The sequence below is a fragment of the Pezoporus flaviventris genome, unplaced genomic scaffold, assembly GCF_033815535.1.
Source record: "Pezoporus flaviventris isolate CSIRO_AGI_PZ_B2104156 unplaced genomic scaffold, CSIRO_AGI_Pfla_v1 ptg000007l, whole genome shotgun sequence".
NCBI lineage: Eukaryota > Metazoa > Chordata > Aves > Psittaciformes > Psittacidae > Pezoporus > Pezoporus flaviventris.
In genome coordinates this window covers 17,215,662-17,241,213 of record NW_026892555.1, presented here as the reverse complement: position 1 = coordinate 17,241,213, position 25,552 = coordinate 17,215,662, and the positions used below count along the sequence as shown (strand labels likewise).

The 25,552-nt window shown below is 43.0% G+C and overlaps 1 protein-coding gene across 4 annotated transcripts in view; it reads right to left on the bottom strand.

The window, feature by feature from the left end:
- Positions 1-24,671, bottom strand: part of SYBU (syntabulin) — a 47,932-nt gene extending 23,261 nt beyond the window's left edge. For 2 of the 4 annotated variants that reach the window (XM_061447852.1, XM_061447850.1), the window contains exons 1-3: positions 24,512-24,671; positions 24,175-24,364; positions 10,771-10,968 (exon numbers count right to left, since the gene is read on the bottom strand). In XM_061447852.1, the coding sequence (XP_061303836.1) occupies positions 10,771-10,968; positions 24,175-24,364; positions 24,512-24,538 (415 nt within the window). In that variant the 5' untranslated portion in view covers positions 24,539-24,671. The remainder of the gene's footprint in view (positions 1-10,770; positions 10,969-24,174; positions 24,365-24,511) is intronic. The other 2 variants (XM_061447853.1, XM_061447851.1) reach the window with 1 other exon arrangement.
- Between the last annotated feature and the right edge of the window lie 881 nt (positions 24,672-25,552).

Genomic DNA, 25,552 nt, shown 5'->3' with positions numbered 1-25,552 from the left:
CTTGAGTAAACATTGCTCAGAAAACAGTTTAAATCCCAAGATTCTTATTAAAAAGACATTAATAACCCAGAGGAATTCCCAAAAAGGTCAACAATAATGATAACAGGATTACAGGGCACTGTTTATGAAGGGAGATTAAGGGAATGCAATTTGTGTATTCTAAGATAAAAATGAATACTGGCAGCACTGTTTATCATGGGGAGGAGGAATACAGCTGGAAAACTGTAAAGAAAATCACGTAACAGCAACACAGGATTCATGTTATTTTATGAAAAATTACTTGAAATAAAAACTGATGGTTGGTGGGAGTTGTGCATAGTAAAATGTAGCTGGAGTAGGTTCAGAATACTTTAACTAGGGAATCAGAAAACTATTTTAAACATTGGCATAAATAATCAGAATGTAATTTAAAAGCAGAGCACACACACACACAAAATCTCCTAAGGGAAGATTCATAATGGCCTCTTTCGTCTGCGCAGTATTCTTTCTGTGGAGGTGAAGTGAGCTGAAACCCACAGAAAACAGCCAGAAGGAGCAGAAAAATTGCCGCAGTAAAACACAAATTGCAAAGCATGTTCTAGGTTGACCTCACACACATTTTAAAACAAATATTTAAGTGTGCAGTGTGTATAGCGCCACTTTCTCTTTTTTGGCTCTCATTCCACTCTGAATTAACAGAGGACAGAAAAAAACCTAGTTAAATCACAGAACCATAGAATGTTTGGGTTGGAAGATGCCTTAAAGTTCCAACCACCCTGTCATGGCAGGGATACCTTCCACTAGCTCAGGTTGCTCAAAGCCCCATCCAAACTGGCCTTGAACTCTGCCAGGGATGGGGCATACAACTTTGTTTTTAACTAAAGATCACAGCTATTTCCATCTTCCATACCTACCTCAACTCTGACTTCTAAACCCCAGTTCCCTCCTTACACCAGGTGCTCAGCCATCTTTTCCAGATGCAGGAGCACATCCCCACAATCCCCAGCAGATCTTCCTCTCTATCCAGAGGCATTTTGAGTTAAAAGATGAATTGTCTGGCACAGGTCTCCCCCTGCCCCGCAGCCCGGGCACTCCCTGCCAAAGTCGCATATCTGTACCCCCTACTCACTCTGATTTGCAGTTAGAGCCGTGGCTCTGTCACAAATGAGTGCAACTCTACGCTTGAGGTTGCAGGCATGTTGCTGTTATCAAGCATGAAACTCACTTTTTTGGATGACTTTCCCACTTTCTGCACATCTGGAGTGGTATTGGGACAATTAACAGGCCAGAGAGAGAGAGAAAAAGGAGCTATGGTGTGCCTCCTTGGAACTCTGCTTCAACCCCCAGTAAAACAGTTACTAAACTAACCAAAGTGGAACAGCTTCCTTGGGAGCAGACTCTCTGCATCCCCTCAGCCTGCCCAGACCTGGATTAGCGCACTCTTCTCCTTTATGCTCAAGTCCATCCTCCAAAAGAGGCACAAACAGATCTAAATATAAATTTATTTTCCCTTTACTGAACTAAGAAACAGGGTTCTCCTTTTATTGTATATTTTTATTAATTTCCTAAGGAAATAAGTACCTAACTGCACAAGATTTGTGCCCAAGGCCTTGAATTGCAGGTAGCCTGTGCCACCAGCCCACACCTGGACAGGTCATTATCCAGGACAGGTAGGACTTGGGCTTTTGCCTTTTATTTGCCAGTTCCTCCTTGCAACTTCCTGGCTCCAGTTTTGGATGCTCCGTTTTTCCTGTGATATCTGGGTCCTTGCTGCAGCCTGAAATCTTTCGAACAAAAAGTGGTATGCATCTCAAGAGGCCACAGCCAACCTACTAATTGCTTACAGCTCTCCTAAGCAACACCTAAAATAATCTTTAGAAGGGGATGTGTTACAAATTTAGTGACACAAAATTAAAAGACTGTATTTTGAGGTCACTTTAACAGGAACTTGTAGATTTGGTTTTGATAATATATGAAACACTCCAAAGCTGAAATATTCTGTGTAGCTATTTTGCTTATTCTTGTTCAAAAGAAATATTTGGTGATTCAAACATGTTCTCCACATCAATTTAAGCATATTTGTTTCAATTCAAAGTTTAAATCTAAAATACATATAAATTCAAGCTAAAAAAAACCCAGTGCTATGCTAATCGTATTTACCAAACTTTCACATGGTGGAGGGTGCAGAGGCAGGAAGGTGGGTCTGGACCCCATGAGGGCTGCGTGACCATGTCTGACCACAGCTTGGACCAGGGCAGCAATGGAGACCCTGGGCAGCCATTCTCAGTCTCTCTCAGAGCAGCAGACTGCCTTTGAGTAGAAAGAAGGAACTCGTTGAGGCGGAGAGCCCTCCCTTTTAGCTGAGTGACTGCACATTTTGTATCGTTGGCCATGAACTTTAAGAATCAGCATTGTAGTGACGAATCCACTCGACATCCCGAAGCTGTCACAGATGATGTTGGTCGAGCTTTGACTGACCTTGAACAATAACTTTCATTTAGCCTCAATTTATTGCTTCTGTGGCATTTAAATTGGTGCATTCAGCAGGACGTCCATATAGGGCTTGTTACGGAGGCACGAAGGAGCACGTTTTGGCATCCAGGAGCGTTTTTGAGCAGCGGACCGGGAGGCTTCTTGGGCTGGGTGGTGGAGCCCAGGAGCGAGGGGAGCTGGTCACTGCGGAAGTGAAGGGCCTGTCCGAGCTACGGAGGGGGGGCAAACGGCTGCTTTCATCTAAGCAGTGTAAGAGAAGGCTACAGAGAGCACCGATGGCCGCTCTGGGAGACCCCAACCACCTCAGACCGCTCCTCAGAGGGTCACAGAACGCCCTGAAAGTGTTGGTTCAGTCTCTTGTGGGAAGAATCCCGGCGATCATGGAGCACAGCCGGCAGTATACTCATCACCCCCGCGCGCGTTTTGGTCCGGGCGGAGACGTGACACGATATAGCCACCCCCAGGCGAGCGATGGGCTGTGCTGATCCGGAGGGCGGGGCGGGCGAGCGCAGGACAGTCCGGCCGGTGTGTCACAGACCGCGGCCTGGGCGTCCCGCTGGGGTCTGGAGCAGACCCGAACCTTTGGGGCTTGGGCCACCCGCTGCTGCCGAAGTGGCTCTAAGTCCTCACAAGGAAAACACATGAGGGTTTGGCATACTGGCAGGCAGGTAATGGTCTGCCCAATGGCGGAGTGTGGAGTCCAGGATGCAGAGAGGCAGAACCCCTCTAAGTGAGGCTCCTGCAAGACTGCCCCTGCCCTGCCACAGAACAACCTGTTGTCTCAATACCTACTGCCAAATAGGTCACGTCTTGAAGTGATTAAAGAGCTAGAGAAGACGCATATTGTAAGTTGTGTGCACTCCCCTCAGAACTCCCCAGTCCGTAAGGCCGATGGCCAGTGGTGTTTAACAACTGATCACAGGAAATGGAATACTAATACTGCACCACTGACTGCTGCTGTCCTGAGCATAACCACTGTAGTGACAGCAATGCAGGCTTGCTGCCCACCCCTGGATGGCCACTCTAGATGTTAAGGATATGTTTTTTTATGGTTACCCTAAGGGAAGAAGACACACCTCCATTGCTTTCACTTGGAAGAGAACACAGTACACCTTTAACTGACTCCCCCAGCAGTATAAACAATCCCCCAATATTGCCCACAGTGCTTTAGCCAAGCCAATAGAATAGTTGAGTGAACTAATGGCCTGATTAAAAGACATGCAGGTGTTTCATACCACATTTGGGATGTATGACTGCCACAAGCAGTCTTCATTGTCAGTAACTGCCATGGAAATTACAGGAACCCAAAACTTTAAGTGTTTTGTCCTCCTGGGACACTGACGGGTGACACCCTCATACCTGATGATCAGAGGAGTCAATTCCCATTGGGAACCGATGTGGGACAGCTAATGGTGAAATTGCCCTGTGTTGGCATTGTGCCCATGACCCTGGCAAACCCCAGAGGCCTAAATATGCCTGGCGAGCCCTGGACAGGAGTGGGAAGACTCACTGAATTACTGCCTAATCTCTGGCTTTAACCTAAAACCCAGTCTCAAAGGTCAGAGGCCTAGTTTTGTTTCCTTACAGAGGAGTTCATGAAGATGTGGATCAACCTGATGTGAAGGAGTACTGGCCTGCAACAACCACCAGGACCTGGTCATCAGATATGTCAAAGCCAGCTTGGTGTGGTACGCAAGGTGTAATTTCACCTTTCTACACCCTTTCTCACAGTAACACGGGGTGGAATTGGACATTTTCAAGGAGAGTCTGTGCCAACAAGTGGTGGGATTGCACCGCAGGAAGCCAGTGGGAGGTGTGGCAGGAAGCCTCAACACTAAAGAAAGGGTGTATGTGGAATTCTGAAACTGTTGATAGATGACTGTTGTCTTCACATTCCAAAGTTTATATTATGTGTCATTAAGTGTGCAATGATAAGATCAGTAACATAATTGAGAACTAATGATCCACAGCCAGCATTAAGACTTACTGAGGCTGTGCTTTCTTTTAACTTTGCAGGCAAGAGGCCTCAATTTATTGGTTCTGTGACACCAGGTTAAATGTTCTTTGACATACCCTTGTTCTTAATTACCCATCCCCCAGAAAAGGTGCAGTCTTGGAATGTGGGTTACAAAGTAGGCTAAATAAGGGAGAGCAGAAAGACAGACACATTGCACTGAGGTCACCAGTCTTCTCATCACTCTCACCTTTGTGTGATTTCTGCTTTTAAACTGACACACACTCATTTATTTTAGGGATCAGTCAAGTCAGATTGCTATCTCTAAATGCAGGTTTTCTGTTGTCTGTTTGTCTTTCTTCAAAACAACCCAACAGTGTGACTTTGTGTTAGTATACCAAGTACACCAGCAGCATTGTAAAATGTATTTCAGTGTAAGACGTAGAAGTACTAACGGGTAGTTACACAGAGCAATGAACCTTTGCATATCATAGGATCTATTCAAATTAGTACATTTTGTAACTTGTTTTTTGTACTCTGTACCGTTGTTCCTGAGCAATGGGGTCAACAGTTCTATTATTTTTCCCCGCTGCTTGCAGAAACTTGGTGCAAAGTGTGAACATAAGCCATGCAAATACAAGATACAATCTTCTTGGATAAATCTACCAGTAAAACATGTCTTTCCAATATTTTCCAGACTTCCCAAGATAAAACAAGTCCAATCATTGCATCTTTCTGCATTCAGAAAGGTGAAGTTCTTAAGAGTGAAGTATACTTCCAGAATTACCTCTAAGACAATCCTCTCTCAGTATTTGCACATAGATTCATCTGCTTTTCAAGTGAAACACATACATTTCAGAGTCAGACACTATTATTTCCACAGTGTCATACTGAAGAAAGGGAGTGAGCTGGCAGAAGAGCTATAAAATCATAAAGCCAGATGTCAGTAATACAACCTAAATCAGAGCTTTCATTTAAAATAACCAAAGTGGCTGCCTTTAGCATACAGGCACATATGGAAGGAGGGTAGCGATATGGATAAACTTGCCTGATAATTTTACACTAATGGATCAAGTAGCCACTACTCTTGTTTGCACAGGGTGACCCCAAGAATAAGTTCCTGGATATTTCGTATCCTGCAAATCTAACCCTTACACAGTGGACAGCACAAAAAAGCAGGAAGAGCATTATGTTTTAACAGCTAGACATAATTTGCAGCTAATGCTTGTATTTCTTCTCTGATCAGTTTGGCTTATTTAGTTCTAACTGTAATATTCCCAGTTACCCAGGGTCATTTCCCCTGCCTCATTTTTTTTCATTATCATCAGCTTCAACACTGATTAAAAATGTTACCAGCACCTATTGAGTACTCATAAGCAATTTAAGGCCAATTACAGTCTGCCCCACCTGTCTCTCCTAAAACTCCTGATAATCTTAAAACTTTCAAACATTAATCTGTGCAGACTTGGACATCCTACCCTGAGGGTCACTTGCTTGTGACTTAACAAATTCACCAGGAAGAAGTAGAAAAGATCATGTTGGCCACATATTCTGAGTACAATGTTACTTACTATGGCTTAAAGTTAGATGACATTTTAACTTGAATAGTGATTGTTAAAAGTTACTTTTTTTTATACTTCCATTTTGATAACCTTATTGTAAGTGAAATGTCAGTACATGGACATGAAAGATAGGGCAGAAAAAGCACAAATTGTACCTTGCAGCTACTTAACTACAGATCTGGGTGATGCACTATTTAAAGTAAAAAAAAAAATCCAACAATATAAAATCACAGAACTGCTGGGGGTGGAAGGGAACTCTTGAGACCACCTGGCTTGACTCCCAGCTTGAGCAAGTCTAGCTGATGCAGGCTGCCCAGGACCATGCCCAGCTGAGTTCTGAATGTCTCCACAACTTCTCCAGACAACCTGTGCCAGTGTCTGCTCCTATCTGGAATGGTTATTCCTGAACTGAGCTGTGAATGACAGCCAGCCAGTCTTGACAAGGCTTAGGGAGTTGACCCTAACTATGGCTCACCTAGGTCTCCTTTAATGCAGTGGTGCTTATATCTCTACTCTGCAGCCTTCTGAGGGTGCAAAAGGGACAAGTCTGGGACAGTCTTAATGTTTTACCTTAAGTCTTAACAATTTCATGTGGAACTTCAGCAGCTCCACAGGCTCTAAGAGACAGTTTGACAGCAACCTCAACTGTTCCATGTATGCCCATGACACCAAAAGCAAGAAAGTAAAGATCAGAACTTTTGCCAGAAATGCTGAACATAGTCAGCTGATCAGGTACCCTTCTCAAATGATGCTCACAGACATTTAAATACATCTCTGTGTTATTTTAAACATGCAAGCCTTTTAAAAGTTACTGACGCAACTCTTGCCCAAGATTCCCTTCTTTATCCACATGTCTTTGGAAGTTTATCAGTACTTTTTAGCTTGCAGATCCAGATTTTGAATTCTAGTACTAAGCATTCTAAAGGAAGTCTAAAAAACAGTGAGATGACAAAGACTGTCAAAGAAAGCAGTTCCCACTATTCTCAACAAGATGTGGACATGAGCTGCAGGCACATCATGCCCAATATATAAACAGGGGAGAGTCACCCAGGAGGCCCAGATTGCTGCTCAGGTTGGGCTGAGGATCAGTTGGTGGGTGGTGAGTGGCTGTATTCTCTTTCCTTGTTATTTCCCTTATCATTTTTGTTATTGGTGGTAGCAGTAGTGGTTTGTGTTATACCTTAGTTACTGGACTGTTCTTATCTCAGCCCGTGGGAGTTACATTCTTTCGATTCTCCTCCCATCCTTCTGGTAGTGGGGGGAGGAAGGAGGAGAAGTGAGCGAGGGACTGCATGGTTCTGAGTTACCGGCTGGGCTTAAACCACAACAGTTCTTTGGGGCATGAAGAAGTTGAGATAACGACAGATTTGACCAAAGTGTGTCTAATCGTATTTGTGATAAGCATTCATTGTTTCTGATTAATAGTCACTTGGCACAGTGCTGCTATATTTGCTCTCAGAGTTGTTGCACTTGGTCTCAGAGTTTCAGCATGTCATACCTTACTCGCAGCGAACATTTGCTGTTCTAGTGTTGAGCAGCTGCAGGTCCTGGGCTAAGGTTCTCGTTTCACTGTATTTCATGGTAATGACTTGTAATACCATAGAATCATTGATCATGAAACTGGTCTGGCATGCGTTCTCAGCGTTTTCATCACCTCTATACTTTGGGAGGCATTTAACAGGCATTTTTAGCAATTACAGATTTTTTTTTTCCTCCTCGGAGGGTCAAACTATGAAGGAGACATTCCCTCACACCCTCTGCTCCCCTATGAGGCTATTTACAGCAGCATTTGAGAATTCTAACAGTTTTGGATGGCCTCTGGTTACCCTTGAGACCTGCCTGCTGCTTTTGCTGGGGATCAGCATGTTGCCGCAAATACTGCGCGTGTTTTACCCACAGCCATACCACCTTGAGAACGCCCAATTTTGTCTCATCTTGTCAGTTAAGCAGGGTCATGCTTGGGTCTTCTCTAGGGTTAAACAAAGATCTAAGAGGACCACCAAGAGATTTTTCCTGAGGCTGAACAGTCATGAATGGCAGGGTGTGTGGGACAGTATGGGCAAGTATCTAGGCCAGTGGGCCCCTCAAGTTCATGCAGTAGCCCATGGATCAGTCCAGACCAGGCCAGATGTGAAAAATGTGCTTCACACCACAGCCGGGGAGAATGATCCTACCTGGAGCCTCTGGCAGAAAGCTCCAGGGGAGACTCGAGCTCAGCCCCTCAGCTTTTGGAGTTGTGGTACAGAGGATCTGAGGCCAGCTATACTCTAGCTGAAAAAGGGATATTGGCAGCCTATGAAGCAGTTCGAGCTGCTTCAGAAGTGATTGGCACTGAAGCACAGCTCCTCCTAGCACCCCGGTTGCCTGTGCTGGGCTGGATGTTCAAAGGCAGGGTCTCCTCTACACATCATGCAACTGATGCTACATGGAGTAAGTGGGCTGCACTAATTACACAATGAGCTCGAATAGGAAATCCCAGTCATCCAGGAATTCTAGAAGTCATTATGGACTGGCCAGAGGGCAAAGAATGGAATGTCACCAGAGGAGGAGGTGATGCTTGCTGAAGAGGCCCCACCATATAATAAACTGTCAGAAAATGAAAAGCAATATGCCTTGTTTACTGATGGGTCCTGCTGTATTGTGGGAAAGCATTGGAGATGGAAGGCAACTGTATGGAGTCCCTGAAGACAAGTTGCAGAAACTGCTGCAGGAGAGGGTGAATCGAGTCAGTTTGCCGAGGTGAAAGCCATTCAGCTGGCCTTGGACATTGCTGAACGAGAAAAGGGGGGCCAGTACTTTATCTCTATACTGACTCATGGATGGTGGCAAATGCCCTGTGGGGGTGGTTGCAGCAATGGAAGCAGAGCAACTGGCAGTGCAGAGGTAAACCCATCTGGGCTGCTGCACTGTGGAAAGACATCACTGCCCAGGTGCAGAACCTGGTGGTGAAGGTACGCCATGTAGATGCTCATGTACCCAAGCATGAAAGAAGCAGGGGAGTGAGCAAGTGGCTGCATGGTTCTGAGTAACTGTGGGCTTAAACTACAACAGTTAGAGAAAACAAAAGCTGTGTTGTATTACATATTTTGAAGTATAGAAAAGAAAGATGAAGTGATGTTGCATAAGTAGCAGAAAAGTACTGGAACTTGCAAACAGCCTAAAAATGTCCTAGGGTTCATTCCCAGTGCTATCCCACTTTGACATTTCCTGAATTATCTAAATATTTGTGTGAGTGTTACTTCTGAGATTCAGATTGCTCCAGGAAAACAGTCCTGGAAAGAGATAAATTTATTTCAGCAAAATGGCAGGTGTTTTGAAGGTTGATTGATGTACTTGCCTGCAAAAATGTAGCGCAGGACACGGTCTGTAAAAGACGGTGGTGGTAGGCTGCTTTTCTGTCTCTCATATATCATATCATATACTCCTGCTATGTAGTCATTATCAGAAGATGTTTCGGATAAATATGAAGTAGAGATTGTCTCCATAAATCAGTAAGGGCTTTTGGTATAAAGATACTATGCACCACCCCTTTTGTGCCAGAGTTTGAAGTATCCAGTTATATGGAGAACTAGGTTTTATATACAGGGGCATGTTGCTGCTACTCTCCTCCCATGTCCCACTTCCCTTCTACTGCTCCCCTGTGTCTTTTGCTACATGACGCTGCCCCCTCTTTTCACAAGGGCTAGATATTCCTGACTGAGTCACCTGAAATTCATGTGCAAGTAGGTCATGGGGAAGACACTGGATCCACCTGAAGCCAAGAGATGGCAATGGGAGTTATATTAATCCCTCTGGCCAACAGTGAGGAAAATGAACCCCAGCTGTCCCCGGCATGCTTCCCATTTCAGGAATGTCCCTCACATGTCTCAGTGCTTACACTATGATGCAGTTTTTGACAACTTTCCACTAAAAAAGTTATGAGATACTTAGCACAAGGAACTTAGAAGTACTCTGTGAATCAGACGTGGTTCCTGCTCTGAGAGTTTTTATGGATCTCAAAGAGCAATAGGCTTGAAATCAAGAAGCAGTTTTTCCAACCTTAGAGATCAATTGATGTAGAGGTACCAACAGTTACTGGATGGCCCACTTAGAAGAATACCTAAATACCTAAACTAAGTCCACTCAAAGACTTGAAATAATACTGTCAACTAAAATGAAGACAACTTCTGACTATTACTGCAAAAGGCTAATATCTTGATATATGTAGGTCAATTTAAGTGTAATAATTAAACCAAATAATTTATTGAAATGTGCATAACTTTTCCATGTGTATAGGACTCCTCAGTAGAAAAAAAAACTTTCAAAATCCATAATCCACATTTTGCTAAGCTATGTCCATATTCACTTAGTCTTGCCTTGGTCTGACATGTTGTATTCCCAGAGCTATCACAGCCTGGCAGCATAAACTTTAGGCAGGATCCAACAAGAAATCTAACAACATCAGAAGACTGTAATTCTTTGCTTTGATGGTAAGAGTCATTTATCTTTGGCCAGTGAAATATGTGTGCAATTACCATGAAACAGGATAAAATCCGTTTCAGTTACGTGGCATCACCATGGAGCCTCATAAAAGAAAGTGAAGACTTCAATTAATTATATTTTCATGAAAAAGTGAATACCAACACTGTTTCCAAACCTTGCAGGTGGTTCCATAGAAAGAACCCAACTATTTTTTTATTTACTATCAGCATTAGTGGTATCAGAGGCAGCACAACACCTGCAGATGTACTAGTAAATTAGAAAGTGTCATTAAAGAAATGAAAGGAGCTATATTGTACTCACCAGGCTTTACAAGGCTTGTCTTTGTCTCCTTCTTAGATCGATTCAGCTGTGGGTTCCCTTCGCTCATTGTCCCTGGACTGAATTTTTTCCTGCAGAAGTCTCCATCACTACCAGTGCAAAAACTGATAGGACTGTTCCCAGCATCAGAAGGAGTCTTCACCGGAGATACTGACTGGCTACTGGGACAGCCAGTGTCATCTGAAGGGAAAAGGGAAAACATCAACATTTCTAACTAGTAAGTGTGTAAATGTTAGCAGAAAATGAAACAAAGTGTTTGCACTACAACTGTTTGCAGCCATTTACCTGATATGTACAACCTTGTTTCTGAAACCTGGTGAGGAGCTATTTGCCTCTCCCATTTTGTGAAGAAGTCTTGAATACCTTATGGCAGAAAGTCTGACAAAATACAAAATCAGGGGCTACATAATAAAAACTCAGATCTAAGATAAATTCTGTTGATGTAGCTAGGTTAGGGAGTATTCTGAAATGAGAAAATGCATATAAGACACGAGAATGGCTTGTGTAGTGTACACTGGATGAAGAGCTAAGATGGCCCATGGAGGCCATGGACTCTCCTTCAAAATCTGTTCCTGTGTGAGCAAGAGAACAACCTAGAGTCCATATGCACAAAGTCAGGATTTTAATTTAACTGGAATTAATAAATATTTCTCAAAATTGTTTTTCCTCTTAAAGCTATCGTGATCACAGAGCTCTTCCTTCTTGACAAGTGCTGTGAGGCACTTGTCACACCTTCTGAAGAGGGTGTGTTATACACCAACTGCTTTTGTTTAAGACCAAATTCCTCTGAGGGCATACCAGTGGTCTGTGGTATCAGCAGCCACCTCAAGAACAGACCCATGTTCCTGACCTCCAGGAATACAAACCCTCCGGCTCTTAGCAATAAAATGCAAAGTAGGAAGTCTGAGTCCAGATGAAATCCACATATCAAACACCCCCTTCATCTAATCACATCTGTAATCACAGCTCCCCTAAAAGTCATGGTGGTTTTAGAAATACACGACAAAAACAGGCTACTCTGACACAAGGAAGCCTTGAATATTTACTCCCCTGGAGAAATATAACTGTTTGTTCTTTCCCAGTACAAAATGAAAGCTGCCATCTTAATTATGCAACTGCACCCTGCTGTCAGTGCAGTCTCTTTACCTAACATGAAACTCAAAGAAGTACCAGCAACTGAGCCAAAAGATTTGCATGACCATATTGCACTTATCACTTCCACCCTGTTCATAATTCAGGTCAAGCCTGATCTTGCAATGAGCTCTGCATGGGCAGATTGCTCAAAAAGTCAGTATATGACTGCACATTTATGAGACAAAAGGGATAGCCTATAACTACCTGACTCCTTCCCTGCCCACCTCTCCTCTTCAGGGAAAAGCAGCTGTTCCCTCAGTACAGTAAAACAACCTCATCCTTTCATGGAAACCAGTTTTCCTGGCCAGCTATTTGCTCCAATGTTCTGCTTCTTACTTCTCCGCATTCTGCCTCCAATACTGAGCAAGGTACCTGTAGGTGTTGACCACTCAATTCATGTTTTATGCCTTAGCATGTATCGTCAGCCAGCAGTCTGAGGTGTTGCTGGCCAGGCCTCTGCAAAATGCCAGCCATGCTGTGGGGCAGCCCTGCCTACTGCCAGGATTATCTCCCAAGGCACAAAGGGCAGTAATGCTGCAAAGCACCTAATACAACTTCATTGTATTTCGTTCCTTCACATCAGCTCAATTAAACCTACAAGCATCTCCTTTTGCCATCTTGCTGCTGCCTTCAGAATTGGTCCCTAGGAAAATGAAAGAGAAGATAGCTAATAAGGTTTTCAGCTCATCCCCACATTCTTCCTGACTAAAGCAGGATTGCTGTCTGCATTTTAGTTTACTTTTTATCCTTTCCATTCCCATCAACATCACTGTATAAATGAATACAAAGAAAAGAGCAGGCAGCAGTTTCCTCCCAGATCAGCACCCATTTCCTTTTTTCAAGGGTTCAGAGTCTCTGTTGCAGGCTGAATGAATGCCACCTCCAGGGCAATGGATCAGCATGCTGAGTGAGCTTCTGAACTGCGTTTAAGCAGCTCCTTTAGCTTTGTCCAACTCATCTGCTCTTCAGAAGCACACAAACATTTTAATTATAAATATATTCTGAAAAGTGAAGCTTCATGCAGTTTATTTTTAATTGTGACCATTCCATTCAGTTCTTTCTCTATGTGGCATTATTTTCAAAACTTTGCATTTAAAAAAAAAAACCAAACTGTTTACTTCATCTCTCCACCAGTAAAACCACTGCAATACCTTCACAGGTTCTGCAGCCCTCATAGACGTGTTTTATATGGGAGGCTTTATATAAAAATAACACTCAAAGCTAGATATGCTACCTGGAAGAGCATCAGGAGCTGATAAAACCTTTAAATAACAGAAGAACTAAACTTCAGTGTTAAGAATTAGGGCAGTAAAAAACTCAGATACTTAAAGCTGACTGATATAAGGAAATGAGGTAGCTAAAGAAAGCATACAAAATAGCATTAAAATGCAAGTGTTTTAATTACCATACTGCCACCATTACCTCTGATATCACACTGTTGACACTATGATCACATACGTTATGTCTATGCATTCTCATTTTACCTTTAAGGACATCAGCTTTCATTGCAATAGGGAATTTATTAAAGGAAGAAATGAGCCTGGCACAAAGAAGCATAGCTCTTCTCTACTTATACCCCCTGTGATCTTTAAATACACCAATAAGCAGGTGAGCATTCCCTCTCCAAATTAAGTAAATTAGTGATTTTATTGTATTCCCTCTCCTCTGATAGTTTGTTATATTTTCTGTGTAATGTGTAACTTCTACTCCTTCGACCTAGTATTAGACAGAAACATAAACAAAATTAGAACTGTCCAAATCTAGGCCAAGGTGCAGAGAGACAGTTTTCTGTGTCAAGAGTGTTTACTACCACAGGAACAGCTGCATATAAATGCTGGTGCTCCCCACCAAAGGCAAGCAAAGCTCAGCTATAGTCTGGGGGATCCACCTCCCATCTGACCTGCAACCCACCATTCTGGCACAAAAAAAAGTCCTGAGGTGGTATCCAGCAGCTCAGTGAGAGCCAAATTGCCAAATTACCTTCATTCTTTTCTGCTACCAAAGCCTTAACAGGCTATTTAATGGTATTTAACACTGTAGGTGAACTCCCTACAGGAGAGCAACAAACTTCCTTATGGACCCTAACCACACACCAAACTGACACTCCCTCTGCCCTGCAGACAGCCTGACCATACATTCTGCTCACTGCGGCAGTGAACACCTTTGCTACTCATCCGCAAGCGGAAGGGTGCAGTGTGGTTTCAGTATTACTCACAGACCTGCAGGCTCCTCCAAAACCCTACTGACAACTCTGATGGAAGGAGGTGAGGACCTCCACCTGCCCAGAAATGGGCAGAGATATTAGATCTATCTCCAAAGGAGGAAGGTAATAGGAGCAGATAAGCCCACAATGGTATTCACTTTCTGCTTATATGAATATAGAAAGACAGGATAGCAATGTAGTTTTCAGCAAGGTCAGTTATGGATTCAGTCCTACTACTTGGCAAGACTTTTGCCTCAGTAAGGATTTCAGGTCTAGACTCCTCAGGAATACAAAGAAACCTGATTTACCTTCTCAGGCACATGAGCATCAGGAAGACAGAAGAGAGAAAGCTGGCAAATACTGCTGTGAAAGTATTTCAAAGCACAAGATCACTTCTGATATTGCCTATATTATTTAGTTGCACAAGAGGGAAAAAAAAATTATAAGACGAATTGTTTACTTAGCAATATTCATAGTGTCTTTTTTCACAGTGGCCTTCTCAGAGTGCTCTGGGAGTACTTTCCCTTTGAACATCAGCTGGATTTCATCACTGAAACTCCATGTCCAACCCTTTTCCCAGATCAGTCATGTCTGCCAAGTTTCAAAGTCAAGTGTCTTCTCTAACAAACAGTCAGGGAGGTTGCTCAGAGTACTCTGCATGCACTAACTTTTAAATAGTAAAGTCAAAGTGTAAACAGCAGCATTAAAGATAATAATACTCTAACAACTGACAAAAATGGTGTTCTAGACTTTGAGGCCGTACATTGTGACATGATTTTCTCTGGTTTTCTGGGCACTTTAGGAGTTAGAAATTTCACTGGAATACGCTTTAGAACCTTCTTTGGAAAAACGCTGCCTTTTCCTAAAGGTTTCAAGGGATACTGAATAAATAACCACCTTATGTAATACACCAAATAATTAATGATGCTCTCTCTGAAAAGACACTGACTTATTTCTACTTTCATTCCTAGCTGCCAGATCTAGTTATGCACTTTTATGAGTCTGAACTGTTCATCCCCTATTTATTTTCGCTTCACTGTCCCACTTTCATCTCCTCTTAAGGTTCCCTTGACCAATGTTCAGGCTGTACATATTTTGAATTTCCACTAAGAAATGTGGATTCTAGAATTAAACATGGACCTCTAATGAAGGCCCATGAATGAGTAAATACTTAGTGTACCAGGGCAAAAATAGTCTTCTGACTTCTACCTGACTCTCACTCAATTCATCCCAGGAATGATGTGGGATGGGTGACCATGGCTTGGCAAGCATGGCACACTGTGAGCTGGCTGTTGGTGGTGAGGGTACCACTAAGGGTATTTCAGAATTTTTTTAGGTTAATCTCCCAATCTGTTTGTCTGCTCCACATTTTTTGACACCCTATATGCTTTGCTTTTCTTTTGTCTTTTACCACAGGGGTGTTTTATGCATTAATGAGAGTTCCTGACAGACACCAAAGGGAATGTATTACCTAGCTTCCACCTGTAAAGTTCATTCTGTATTAACTGGAGAGAATGAGGCTCCTCTGGAGGAGGAGAGTCTAATTCAGGCTTACTCATCCCACTACTCTGAGTCACTGTCTGGAGGATCTCGTCTCTCTTCATTGACTAGTGCAACCACTCTTCTGACTGGCAGCTGAACCAGTGTTGGTGTAAAGGCTCACCATCCAGTCAGAAAAGAGTGCTAAGAGGACACTCAGAGCATCATTCTGGAACACCTGGACAACACAGTAAAAGCAGCAGAATAAAACACAGTAGTATAAAATGAGTAGTACATACAGAAAGACAGAGGTGGAACATATTCAGATCAACACCATGAGGCTCTCAACAGGTAGGAGTCTAACACCTATCTCATCACTATATGGTATGGTTCTCTAGAGGCACCCTCGCTTGCCCACATCATTTTGCCACCTACAAATAACTAAAAGATTAGTCATTTGCTACTAACAATCTGTCAGCTGCAAACCTGCAAAGTCACGCAGGCTGTTGACAAAAAATAGTTAACAACTTCACTAAAAGCAGAGCCCTAAACTGCTACTGGTTTTGGTCCATCTGATCAATTCTAAACTCATTTTACAGCTATTTTGAAGAACTGTTGGGGTTAGTGTTTAATAAAATTCATCAGAATATCATGTGGTTGTGAGGCACGTGTCTTACCAAAAGTCAAGCACACTAAAGCAGAGTAGAAAAGCCACCAAAACTATAGCCCTGACAGGAAAAATAGAGGAGGCCTACTTACATGAAATTCTGCTAAGCAAATTAATTCCACATTTAATCTCCGTGTCTCTGCAGACAGAACTTAAATTAAGCATGCTCCATTTTGCCTGAGAAAGAAGGCAGGCTAGCAGCTCCATTGCTCCTTGAAGTTACCTTGAGAAGCTGTGCCAACTCTTGTCCTTGAAGATTTTCCAGACTCGGATAGACAAAGCCATGGCTGACGTGATGTAGTACTGGAGAGAGTCCTTCTGCACAAAGGTGGCTGGATGAAATGATCTCCAGAGGTACTGTACAACCTACACGCATAGGATCATTCTTTTCCTTGACATTTTTTAGATACTCCACAGCTGGGAACCAGTCTGGTTTTCCCTGTTCAAGCTGGAACTATTGATTTTAATGTTCTAGTTATAAAATTTAACCCAGTAGTGACATAAGTATTTCCCACAGACCTGCAGGCTCCTCCAAAACCCCGCTGACAACTCTGATGGGAGGAGATGAAGACCTCTTCACCTGCCCAGAAATGGGCTGAAATAAGGGATCTATCTCCAAAGTGGGCAGTGGGGTAACAGGAGCAGGTAAAATTAAACATCTTCAACTCCTTTTGATTGTTGCTGTGTTTCCTGTCATTAATATACAGGTAACTTTTACACCTCTTTCTCACCAGCCACTTTGACCTTGCTTCCATCAAACCCATAGGCTGAACACTAATGGTCACTACTGAAAATTTAGTATGGAAACTGCTCACTGATCACTCAAAGCATGCCACAAATGGTGACATGCTCAAATTATGTATAAGAGGGGAGAGGAAGGTGAGAGAAGATAGGCTGACCTGCTCCTACAGCTTGGGCAAGTAGTTAATCACAGAATCATAGAATGGTTTAAGTTGGAAAGGACTTTAAGATAATCTAGTTCTAACCCCATGGACAGGAACACGTTCCAGTAGACCAGGTTGCTCCAACCCCTGTCCAGCCTGACCTTGAATGCTGTGACGGATGGAGCATTCACCACTTCCTTGGGAAAATTTCTTATTCCTTGTTCCTTATTTCCCATAAACATGTCCTTAAAGGTATCCGCTCTTGACATCTTGACTATACAAAAGATAAGTTACACTGAAGCAACAAATTTTAATGGACTTTGGCAGTAAATCTAATCTTCCTTCTATTTGAACATTTCACTAACAGGCAGAACTGATGTGAGTTCTGGGAAAGCTTCTGAAAAAGATGACTGTATTGTGGCTTACTGGCCTTGTCATTACATTTATAGCACCACTAATGGTAGAAGTATTACGGAACAAAAGCATAAAGGCTTACTAGTAAAAACATCAATAAAACCAGTACTGTTAGTAGGAGAGAGCTGTGGTCACCAATAACACAGCTCCTTGTGTTTTGATATCACATCACATCACAGGTAACATTTGGACAAGTGTTTTAAGATGATAGAGGACTGAAAATCTATTTGAAAATTATAACGAAAAGTTTTAACTAAAGCTGAGGACAGGAAAGGGTCTGAAAAAGAGACAGAGTCTTGGATGTTTGATAGGGTTTTTTAAGCACTTTAGTAGACCTCACTAACCTTTTCTGAGGACAGTAGCTGGAAGTGGAACCACTGCTGCTGCCTCTGGTGGGAAAGCCTTGACTACATCCAGTCTAAGAAAGATTACGCATTTAATATTAACTCTATGTGAAATACATGTGTATATACAGGTGGATTTCTACGTGTGTGTTTTTATATGTTTAATTTCATTATGCATTAAAGGAAGAAATTATACATTATCTAATTTTAAAGGTAGCATTTTTGGAAATAAAAATCTTCAGTAGACCACATAGAAATTTGTACCTGTTCTTCAAATGGTACAACATACTACAGCCCCTTGCTCTCACACAGCTCTGCCTCCATGGCTGACAGCATAACTGTGACCTTCACAGCTTCAACATCACCTCACAATGTTGTACTGTTTATCTTCTAATGGAAGGAAACCACATATATTCTAGCCATTGCTGTTGTACTCCTATTTTTCTGTTTTTGTTAACTTCCCCCAGGCCCAGACTGGCACTCAGCATTACCACACACAGAACCCACCCACTGTATCTGGTGATGTGTACACATCAAAATACTGTTCCAGAATTTCAAGGACATATCTTAACCCTATAAGTGTAGGGTTAAAACATGTCATGTAGGATTTCTTTTAAAACATCAAGATTCTCTTTTAGTAAAAAATAAACCAAAGACTTGTAATTGAAGTTTCAGTCTTGCTACAAGTTGTGATGTTCTTCAATATGCATGAGAATAGAAAACTGTATGAAAAGCACTTTATAACAAAAGCATTAGATTACACGTTGGTGGCAAAGAAAATACACATTGCAGTTTAGAATTCAGGCCGTAGCACACAGCAAGCTGCGACAAGCAGGGTGGTAGAAAGGGTGAGGTACTGAGTGTTTTCAGGACAACATCCAAAATGTGCCAGAGAGAACAGGAACTCTTCTACTGGCTCAGGAGGCTCAGGTCAGGCTTTAAAGGTTCACAGTGCTGACAGATAAATAAAAAGGTGACAACAAGGATTCAAAAGGTCAAATATTTTGGCTTCCAGATGTTTTTATGTGGCACAGAAACAAAAAGACTGTTACTTAGTAAGAGGGAATAAATAGTGAAGTTGAAAAGGAAGCAGGGAAAGGCCAAAAGCTTAGGAACCAGCAGGCTTCACTCTTTAGTACCTAGGCACTTTGCTCATTTCCATGTTTGGAACAGATCTTGAGCCACAGAAAAAGAACTAGTGGTTAACAGTATGAAGCAATAATAAATTATTGCACTTAAGCCAGCTCAGCAGGAAATTCTCCAGGGAAGCAGCAGTGAGAAAAGGAAGCATGTTACAGTGTGGCCCCTATGCAAAGGCCATCCGTGCATATTTGCAAGCAGATTTTGTTTCAACGCTGTTGTAAATTAGTATCACAGTGATCCTGAGCTGCATTAAAGAGAGTGCTGCAAGTAAATGCTCTGGAGAACACCTCCGCTTCGTACCTTTCAAATAATGGCAAAAATACCCTGTAAAAGCACAACATAAAGGACTGCAGGGAAGAGAAGCTAACTTTCCGTATCGCATACTTGAGCACTTTTAAGCCTATCTCTGATTCAGTAACTAAGACTGAAAAAGAGCAACGAATAAAAGAAAGGAACTATTTAAATGAAATATTTTTTTCTTATAACAAGCAACAAGAATGGGAGAGCCCATGGTTTCTGTATAATAATACATACATTATACATACCTATAAATACACACAAGTAAGAAGAGTATTTTCAGTAATTTATATCAACTCTTTGGCCTCATTCTGTTGACTTGATAAAATACTGAACATTTGTTTTCCTCTCTGTTTTTCTGTTCAAAAATACATGTTTAAGTACACGCACTTTAATAATGTAGCCTCCAAGGCTAGATGGTTACAGTGCAACCTGCTTCAATGCTTTAACAAAGAAATTATTTACCACAGTTCCAGAATATACAGCTTTTTGTCCATTAACACCCATTCAACCGTTCTCTTCTTCTCTGTGACTACCAATATGAGTCGTGCATTCACATGGACTTCAGTAAACCTGCCAAAAGCTTACATGCTTTTTTTGACATAGGTGGTGTGAACTCAGCCCCAGCATCCATCACCAGCTGGGTCAACTGGCAAATAATCTCTTGAGTTCAAGCGGACCGTGCACAGAAGCAGGGAATGGTAATGCAGAGTTTCTTGCCTGCACCCCAGGGCTTACAGTGCAGCCTCAGTACAGGAGCATAGTTACTGTGCCACACAGAAGAACAAGATTTTCAAAAAGTTATTGTACCAGAAAAGAACAAGATACGGAATAAGCAGTGAACCCAGATCTCGAAATTTGAAAGGAAAAGCAAAATGGAACCTTCAACTCCTATTTTGGAAAACTGCTGTACTAAGTCACAATCATCCACGTGCGCAGACACTACTGGTTTTCAATAGCCTGTAGTACTATGCAGTCCAGTTAAAGAGGTGGTTTGCAGGTAAGCCGAAGAGAAACCATTTGCTGTGGGTATAAAACAGGTTCCTCTGCTCACAAAGTCTTTTGCTGAACTGATTATTAAATGCAAAGCTGCTTCCTGCAAAGCTGCATCTCAGTTAACAAAGCAGTGCTGCATTACCTACAGAAATTCTGGCAGCTGGCTTCTTAAGAAAAGCTGGAGGAAACCTTGGGCTTCGTTATGAAGGTAGCTTGTAACAAGTCTTCTTCATAAGGAGAAATTTAAAAGCTGAGCTATTCAGCAGCAGAAACTAGGAAAAAAGCAGATCCCAAACTAACTTCCTTTTACAATGAAAAGCTAAACAGAAGTTTCTGAGCTTGGCATGTCCAGACTGCCTCTGATACAATGCACAGCTGGCTTGGTATCCAAAGGATGTGTACATAGAAATCAAGGATAATGCCCTGCCCTAAGCATCTTATTTCTTATGAGTCAAATACTGCAGCTGGACTTACCAAAGGCAGCCCAGCAGCCGCTCTGCCACAGGCCCACAAGTGGATGGTTTGTTCTTGATGCTTAAATTGTGCTCTCCACCCAACTGAGAAGGTAAGTAAGTGCACAGAGCCACTTGGAGCCAAGTGCAACTAATGAGGAAAACACGCGTGACACGGACAAGTGCTTGGTAGGAGCCGTGCCAGAAGCTGCTGAGAGCGTTTGTTCATGGTTTGACATCACACAAGCTCTGTGGCTGACATCCAAGCCAAAGGAGGGCAACGGCTGCGGGTAGAGAAGTGCTCCCATATCAAATGACAAACAGGACCCCAGGTGCACTAGGATTTTATGGAAGGATTGCGAACAGTGAATACTGATACAAAGGCTCAGCTTGCCTATACAACATCCAGAGAGCATCCGTGTTCACTTGGCAGAAAAAAAGGATATTCAAAACATGTTTCGTCAAGAATATCAGGTAAGATTAACAGCCTCATCATGTTTCATACAGACTTACAAAGCAAAACTAACACAGTCAGTTGCAAATAACTGACTGACAGGGTCAAGTGAGCCTCTGACCCAGTCACCCAAGACAAAGGGAGCTGATCACATGAATTACTTCAGCCAGAGCTAACTTCTTCAAAAGAAACTAAGAACTAAACCCAAGTGTCTCTTGTCTGTTGCCAAGTGGTATTTTTTTGCACTGCCGCAGTTCCCAAAGGCTCCCTCCACCTAAACCAACATTAATGATACCTAGAAGGCCCTGCTGCTCTCACTTAGAGAAAAACAAGAACTCCAAGCCTTCACTTATGTGTTGTGACCAATGTAAGCACACAGGGAAAATAGACAACCTCATAAGCCCTAGGGAATCAAGCAGGAAATACATTTTTAAATGGAGAAGGGGAAAAAGAAATCTACCGATCATAACCACTTAGTGTCAATGATAAGGGAAGAAAGGCAGAGAGCAGCTTGCTAAGGAAGAGGAAAGGAATTATTCTAGGTGTCAAGTCATAGAGTCTTATAAAGAACCTTTTGAAGTTTAATGCTCCAAAGAACTTATACAAAAGGGATTTATCTAAATGCTCATGAGCTTTTTCATACTGCCATCAGACTGTCATTCACATTATCCATCTGCTCCCCTCTTCCAAATGTATTACTTGGTAATTTTAAATATACTTTCTGCACATGCCACTTCTCCATTAAGATGAAGCACCAGGAGAGGCAGGTGAGAGGCTGCTTCACTCCCCTCCCCACGCAGCTCTTTGCCATCCCCTCCCCAGAAACAGGAATGAGCAGCCACCTGCTGCTGCTGGGAATTTCAATCTATCTGAATTATACATATTATGACGAAGAAGGATTTTATAAGGAAGATAGGGAAGAGACACTAGAGACAGAGGAGATAAGTCAATTACTTTTGTCATCATACCTACACTACAGTGAAAAATGCATCAAACCGATCGATCAACAAGACCCCATGTACTAGGATGAAGCACAGGGCCTTGGCTGATCCTTGGCTGTGAAAGGTTTGAAGGCTCAGCAGTCAAATGGGGTAGTATGGGTGCTGCAGGCAGCAGAGCACTCAGCATGGGAAAGAAAAGCAAACTGTATCAATGCAGTATTCATGGAAGAATAGAAGATGAATACAGGAAATATAAACAGGAGCATTTGCAACAGCACTGCACTCCTGAAACCTCTGTGAAAGGTGCCTTAAAACTGTCCAGCCATGAGATCAGCCACACCCAGAGCAAATACAAAGCTCTGCAGGGCCTCCAGACAACACACATAGTGCAGTGGGACAGCAAGGGTATCCCTGGGCAGCTCTGTGCTGAAGAGATCTGAAGAACACAATACAGACCCAAAAGATATGAAAAAGAATGTCAGTAACCAGGATGAAAAGCTTGTCAACACACAGGGGAAGAAAGTCAGGATAAGAAGCAGCCATTTGGTAGACATCATAAAAATAATGCATTTCTAGAAAGCGTCAAAAGATTTTACTTCTTTGTAACAGCAAACCCATGCAAGGTAAGGTGGAGAAATTCCAAAGACATGGGAAAAAGACTTCACTGGTCCTACAGTACTGTGTTGTTTGCTTAACATTTTGCATTGTTCATTAAACAATAACCAAATAGATCATTCCAGTGAGCCTGAATTACAAAGTCTGCCCAAGCTAGACTCTAACATGAATCGTGTGTTTCTCATCTAGGAAAACTGACTGTTCTTGTACATAGTGTTAAATACACTGCTTTTCATTAAAGGAATTGAAACCAATAATCTGATCCCCTGTAGTGGAGACAAAGATAAATATGAATGTTTATGGCTGTTCTCAGGAAAGCCTTTGGTACCTGAAATACCTTATGAATAAGCAAAAAGGAAGTTTAGGAACTTGCTCTGATATTAACTATTACAAAAATACTTCAGATTTTTGATTCAGATTTTTAGTTAGACTGAGAATATTAGGCTCTCCAAAAAAAACCAACCCTATTAAAACAAAATGTTTAGTCTCCAAAATATGTTTAAAGTTACCACACACATACCGAACCCAAGGTGCTCATGCTGTGACCTTCCATGCTGTTATCCACATGCATAATGTCCTGCATGGTGAACAGTTAAAAGACTGCTCACCGCTAGTAGGAATCTGAGTCATTCACTGCTAGTCGAGGCATTTGAATTGTGCTGAACTCTACACAGGACAAATATGTAACATAAAATATCTGGTTTCAAGCTGTCCCTGAGGTAAAGGGTTATACTTATGTTGAAAAGCAAATGACACTTTTGTGGTCTACAATTGGAAAATAGTAATTTACTTCAGACATTGCCCTTTCTGTAGAGAAGACATGCCCAGCTCTAGTGACAGGCTTGCCAGGAGAAGCCTCGCTGCTCAAATAAACAAAACTCAATTCACTTTGACAGTGAAAACTTCACCTACATATTTAGTTCCGATTCATGCACAATCATTATCACAAAACAAAAAGGAATTGCAGTAGTTGACCTATATCTGATACCTGTAGTAGCAACTCCCCTGTTTTACACACTGACTCAGGGGCTTTTCAGATGCCTCAACCCCATGCTGCAGTTTTTAAGGCAAATCTTTCTCTTTAAAGCAACTATTTTGCCTCAGTAAAACTGCCAACTTTTTAGCAGTGGATAGCGGAACTCAAAATGGAAACATCTGGTGTCGCTTATGGGCATGCATTAAAAGAACAGATACTGGAAAAATCAATGGTTGCCCTTCTTCATCGGCAAAGCAGGATGCTCATCAGGGCTCAGTACGAGCCTGACACACAGATGCTGCATCCAGGGGTGACAGCAAATCTCGGGGCCAGGGTGCTGGGTGAGCACTGAGGCCGGGAGAGTAGGGGAGGATCCCTCTGCGGTACCTGAGCAGAAGCTGTTGCTGCTGACGGTCCTGCGGGAACCCCCGGAGGAACTGGGCGGGTTGAATTCCCGGCTTTCCTCTTCCGAAAAGGGCGACTCGGAAGCGGGGGATGTCTTCTGCTGCGGGCGGAGGACCAGGCGGGGGATGCGGCTGCGGGACACCTCCTTCTCCAGCTGAGTCTTCTGCTCCTGCTTGGGAAGGGACACTCTGGGATGCACCCTCCTCCTTCCACCATCCAGGCAGGCTCCGGACGAGCGGGGGGGCCGGGGTTTGCCTGCCCCTGCCGCTCGTCCGTCCCCGCATCCGCCCGGTCCCCGCAGCCATCCCCGTCTCCTCACCTTGCTGCTCTCCCGCAGAGGCCCCATCGCTCCTCAGTCACGTCGCACCCGGGAAAGGGCACCTGGCATGGGCGAGAAGGGATGCGCTCAGCCGGGGCCGCTGCCGCTGCGTCGCTGGCGGCTGGTGGAGGCCGGCTCGGCCCCACCGCTCCCCGCCCCGACACGTGGTGCTGCCGCTGCCTCCCGCCCCGAGATGCGGGAGCGGGGCCGCGGGTATCCCAGTGGGCAGCAGCATCGCTTCGGAGCCTCCCAGAGCGGGCAGAACCGAGGGGGGACTCTGCCCTGGGTGCAGGAGGGCGTGGGGAGCATGGATATGTTATAGGAAGTGCCGTGATGGAGGTTTCAGGGTGAGGCATGAAGCAGACACATAACGGGGTAGATGTTACCGGTACAAATATGATGGATGCATAGCTGTGTAAGTAGCAAAATGTGTCAGATGTTCTCTCAACACCACCTTTTGATGGAAAATGTAGCGATGTAAAACTGTACTTGCTCCTCGGTGCATGGCATAGTGTATTTTATTGTTGTAGCATCTCTTTTACCTCTCACTGTGATAATTGTTGTTGACCCTCCTATTGATTAATGCACATGTGTTAACCTTCTTCATCTGCTCCCCAGAGTGGCTCTACTTAAAAGGCATGCATTTATTATCAAGGCTGCGATCTGAGCTGTGTGCACATCACGCAATGGGTGAAAAGGACTTCTTTTCCACAAAAACGATGAAGAAATTCTCAGTGTGAAGCTCATTTGGGGTTCCACATAAATGTCTGCTTGTAGGACTTAATGAGCTTGCAGAAACTGTACTTTCAGCAGTAATATTTTTGGGCAAAGGTTTCCTTTGCATGTATGCTTCCTACAAAGGGCCCCAATTCCTGTGGGGAACTTCTGCTTGCTATTAGAGAGTAAATATTAAATACTGTCTCGCAAATAATTAAGAGCAAATGTGTCCTTTATGTGCAGTACAGAGAACATACCATCAGTAATAGGAAAGGTGATGCATTCATCTGGTCCTCGAAGAAGAAAGAGGACACTGGTGAGTAC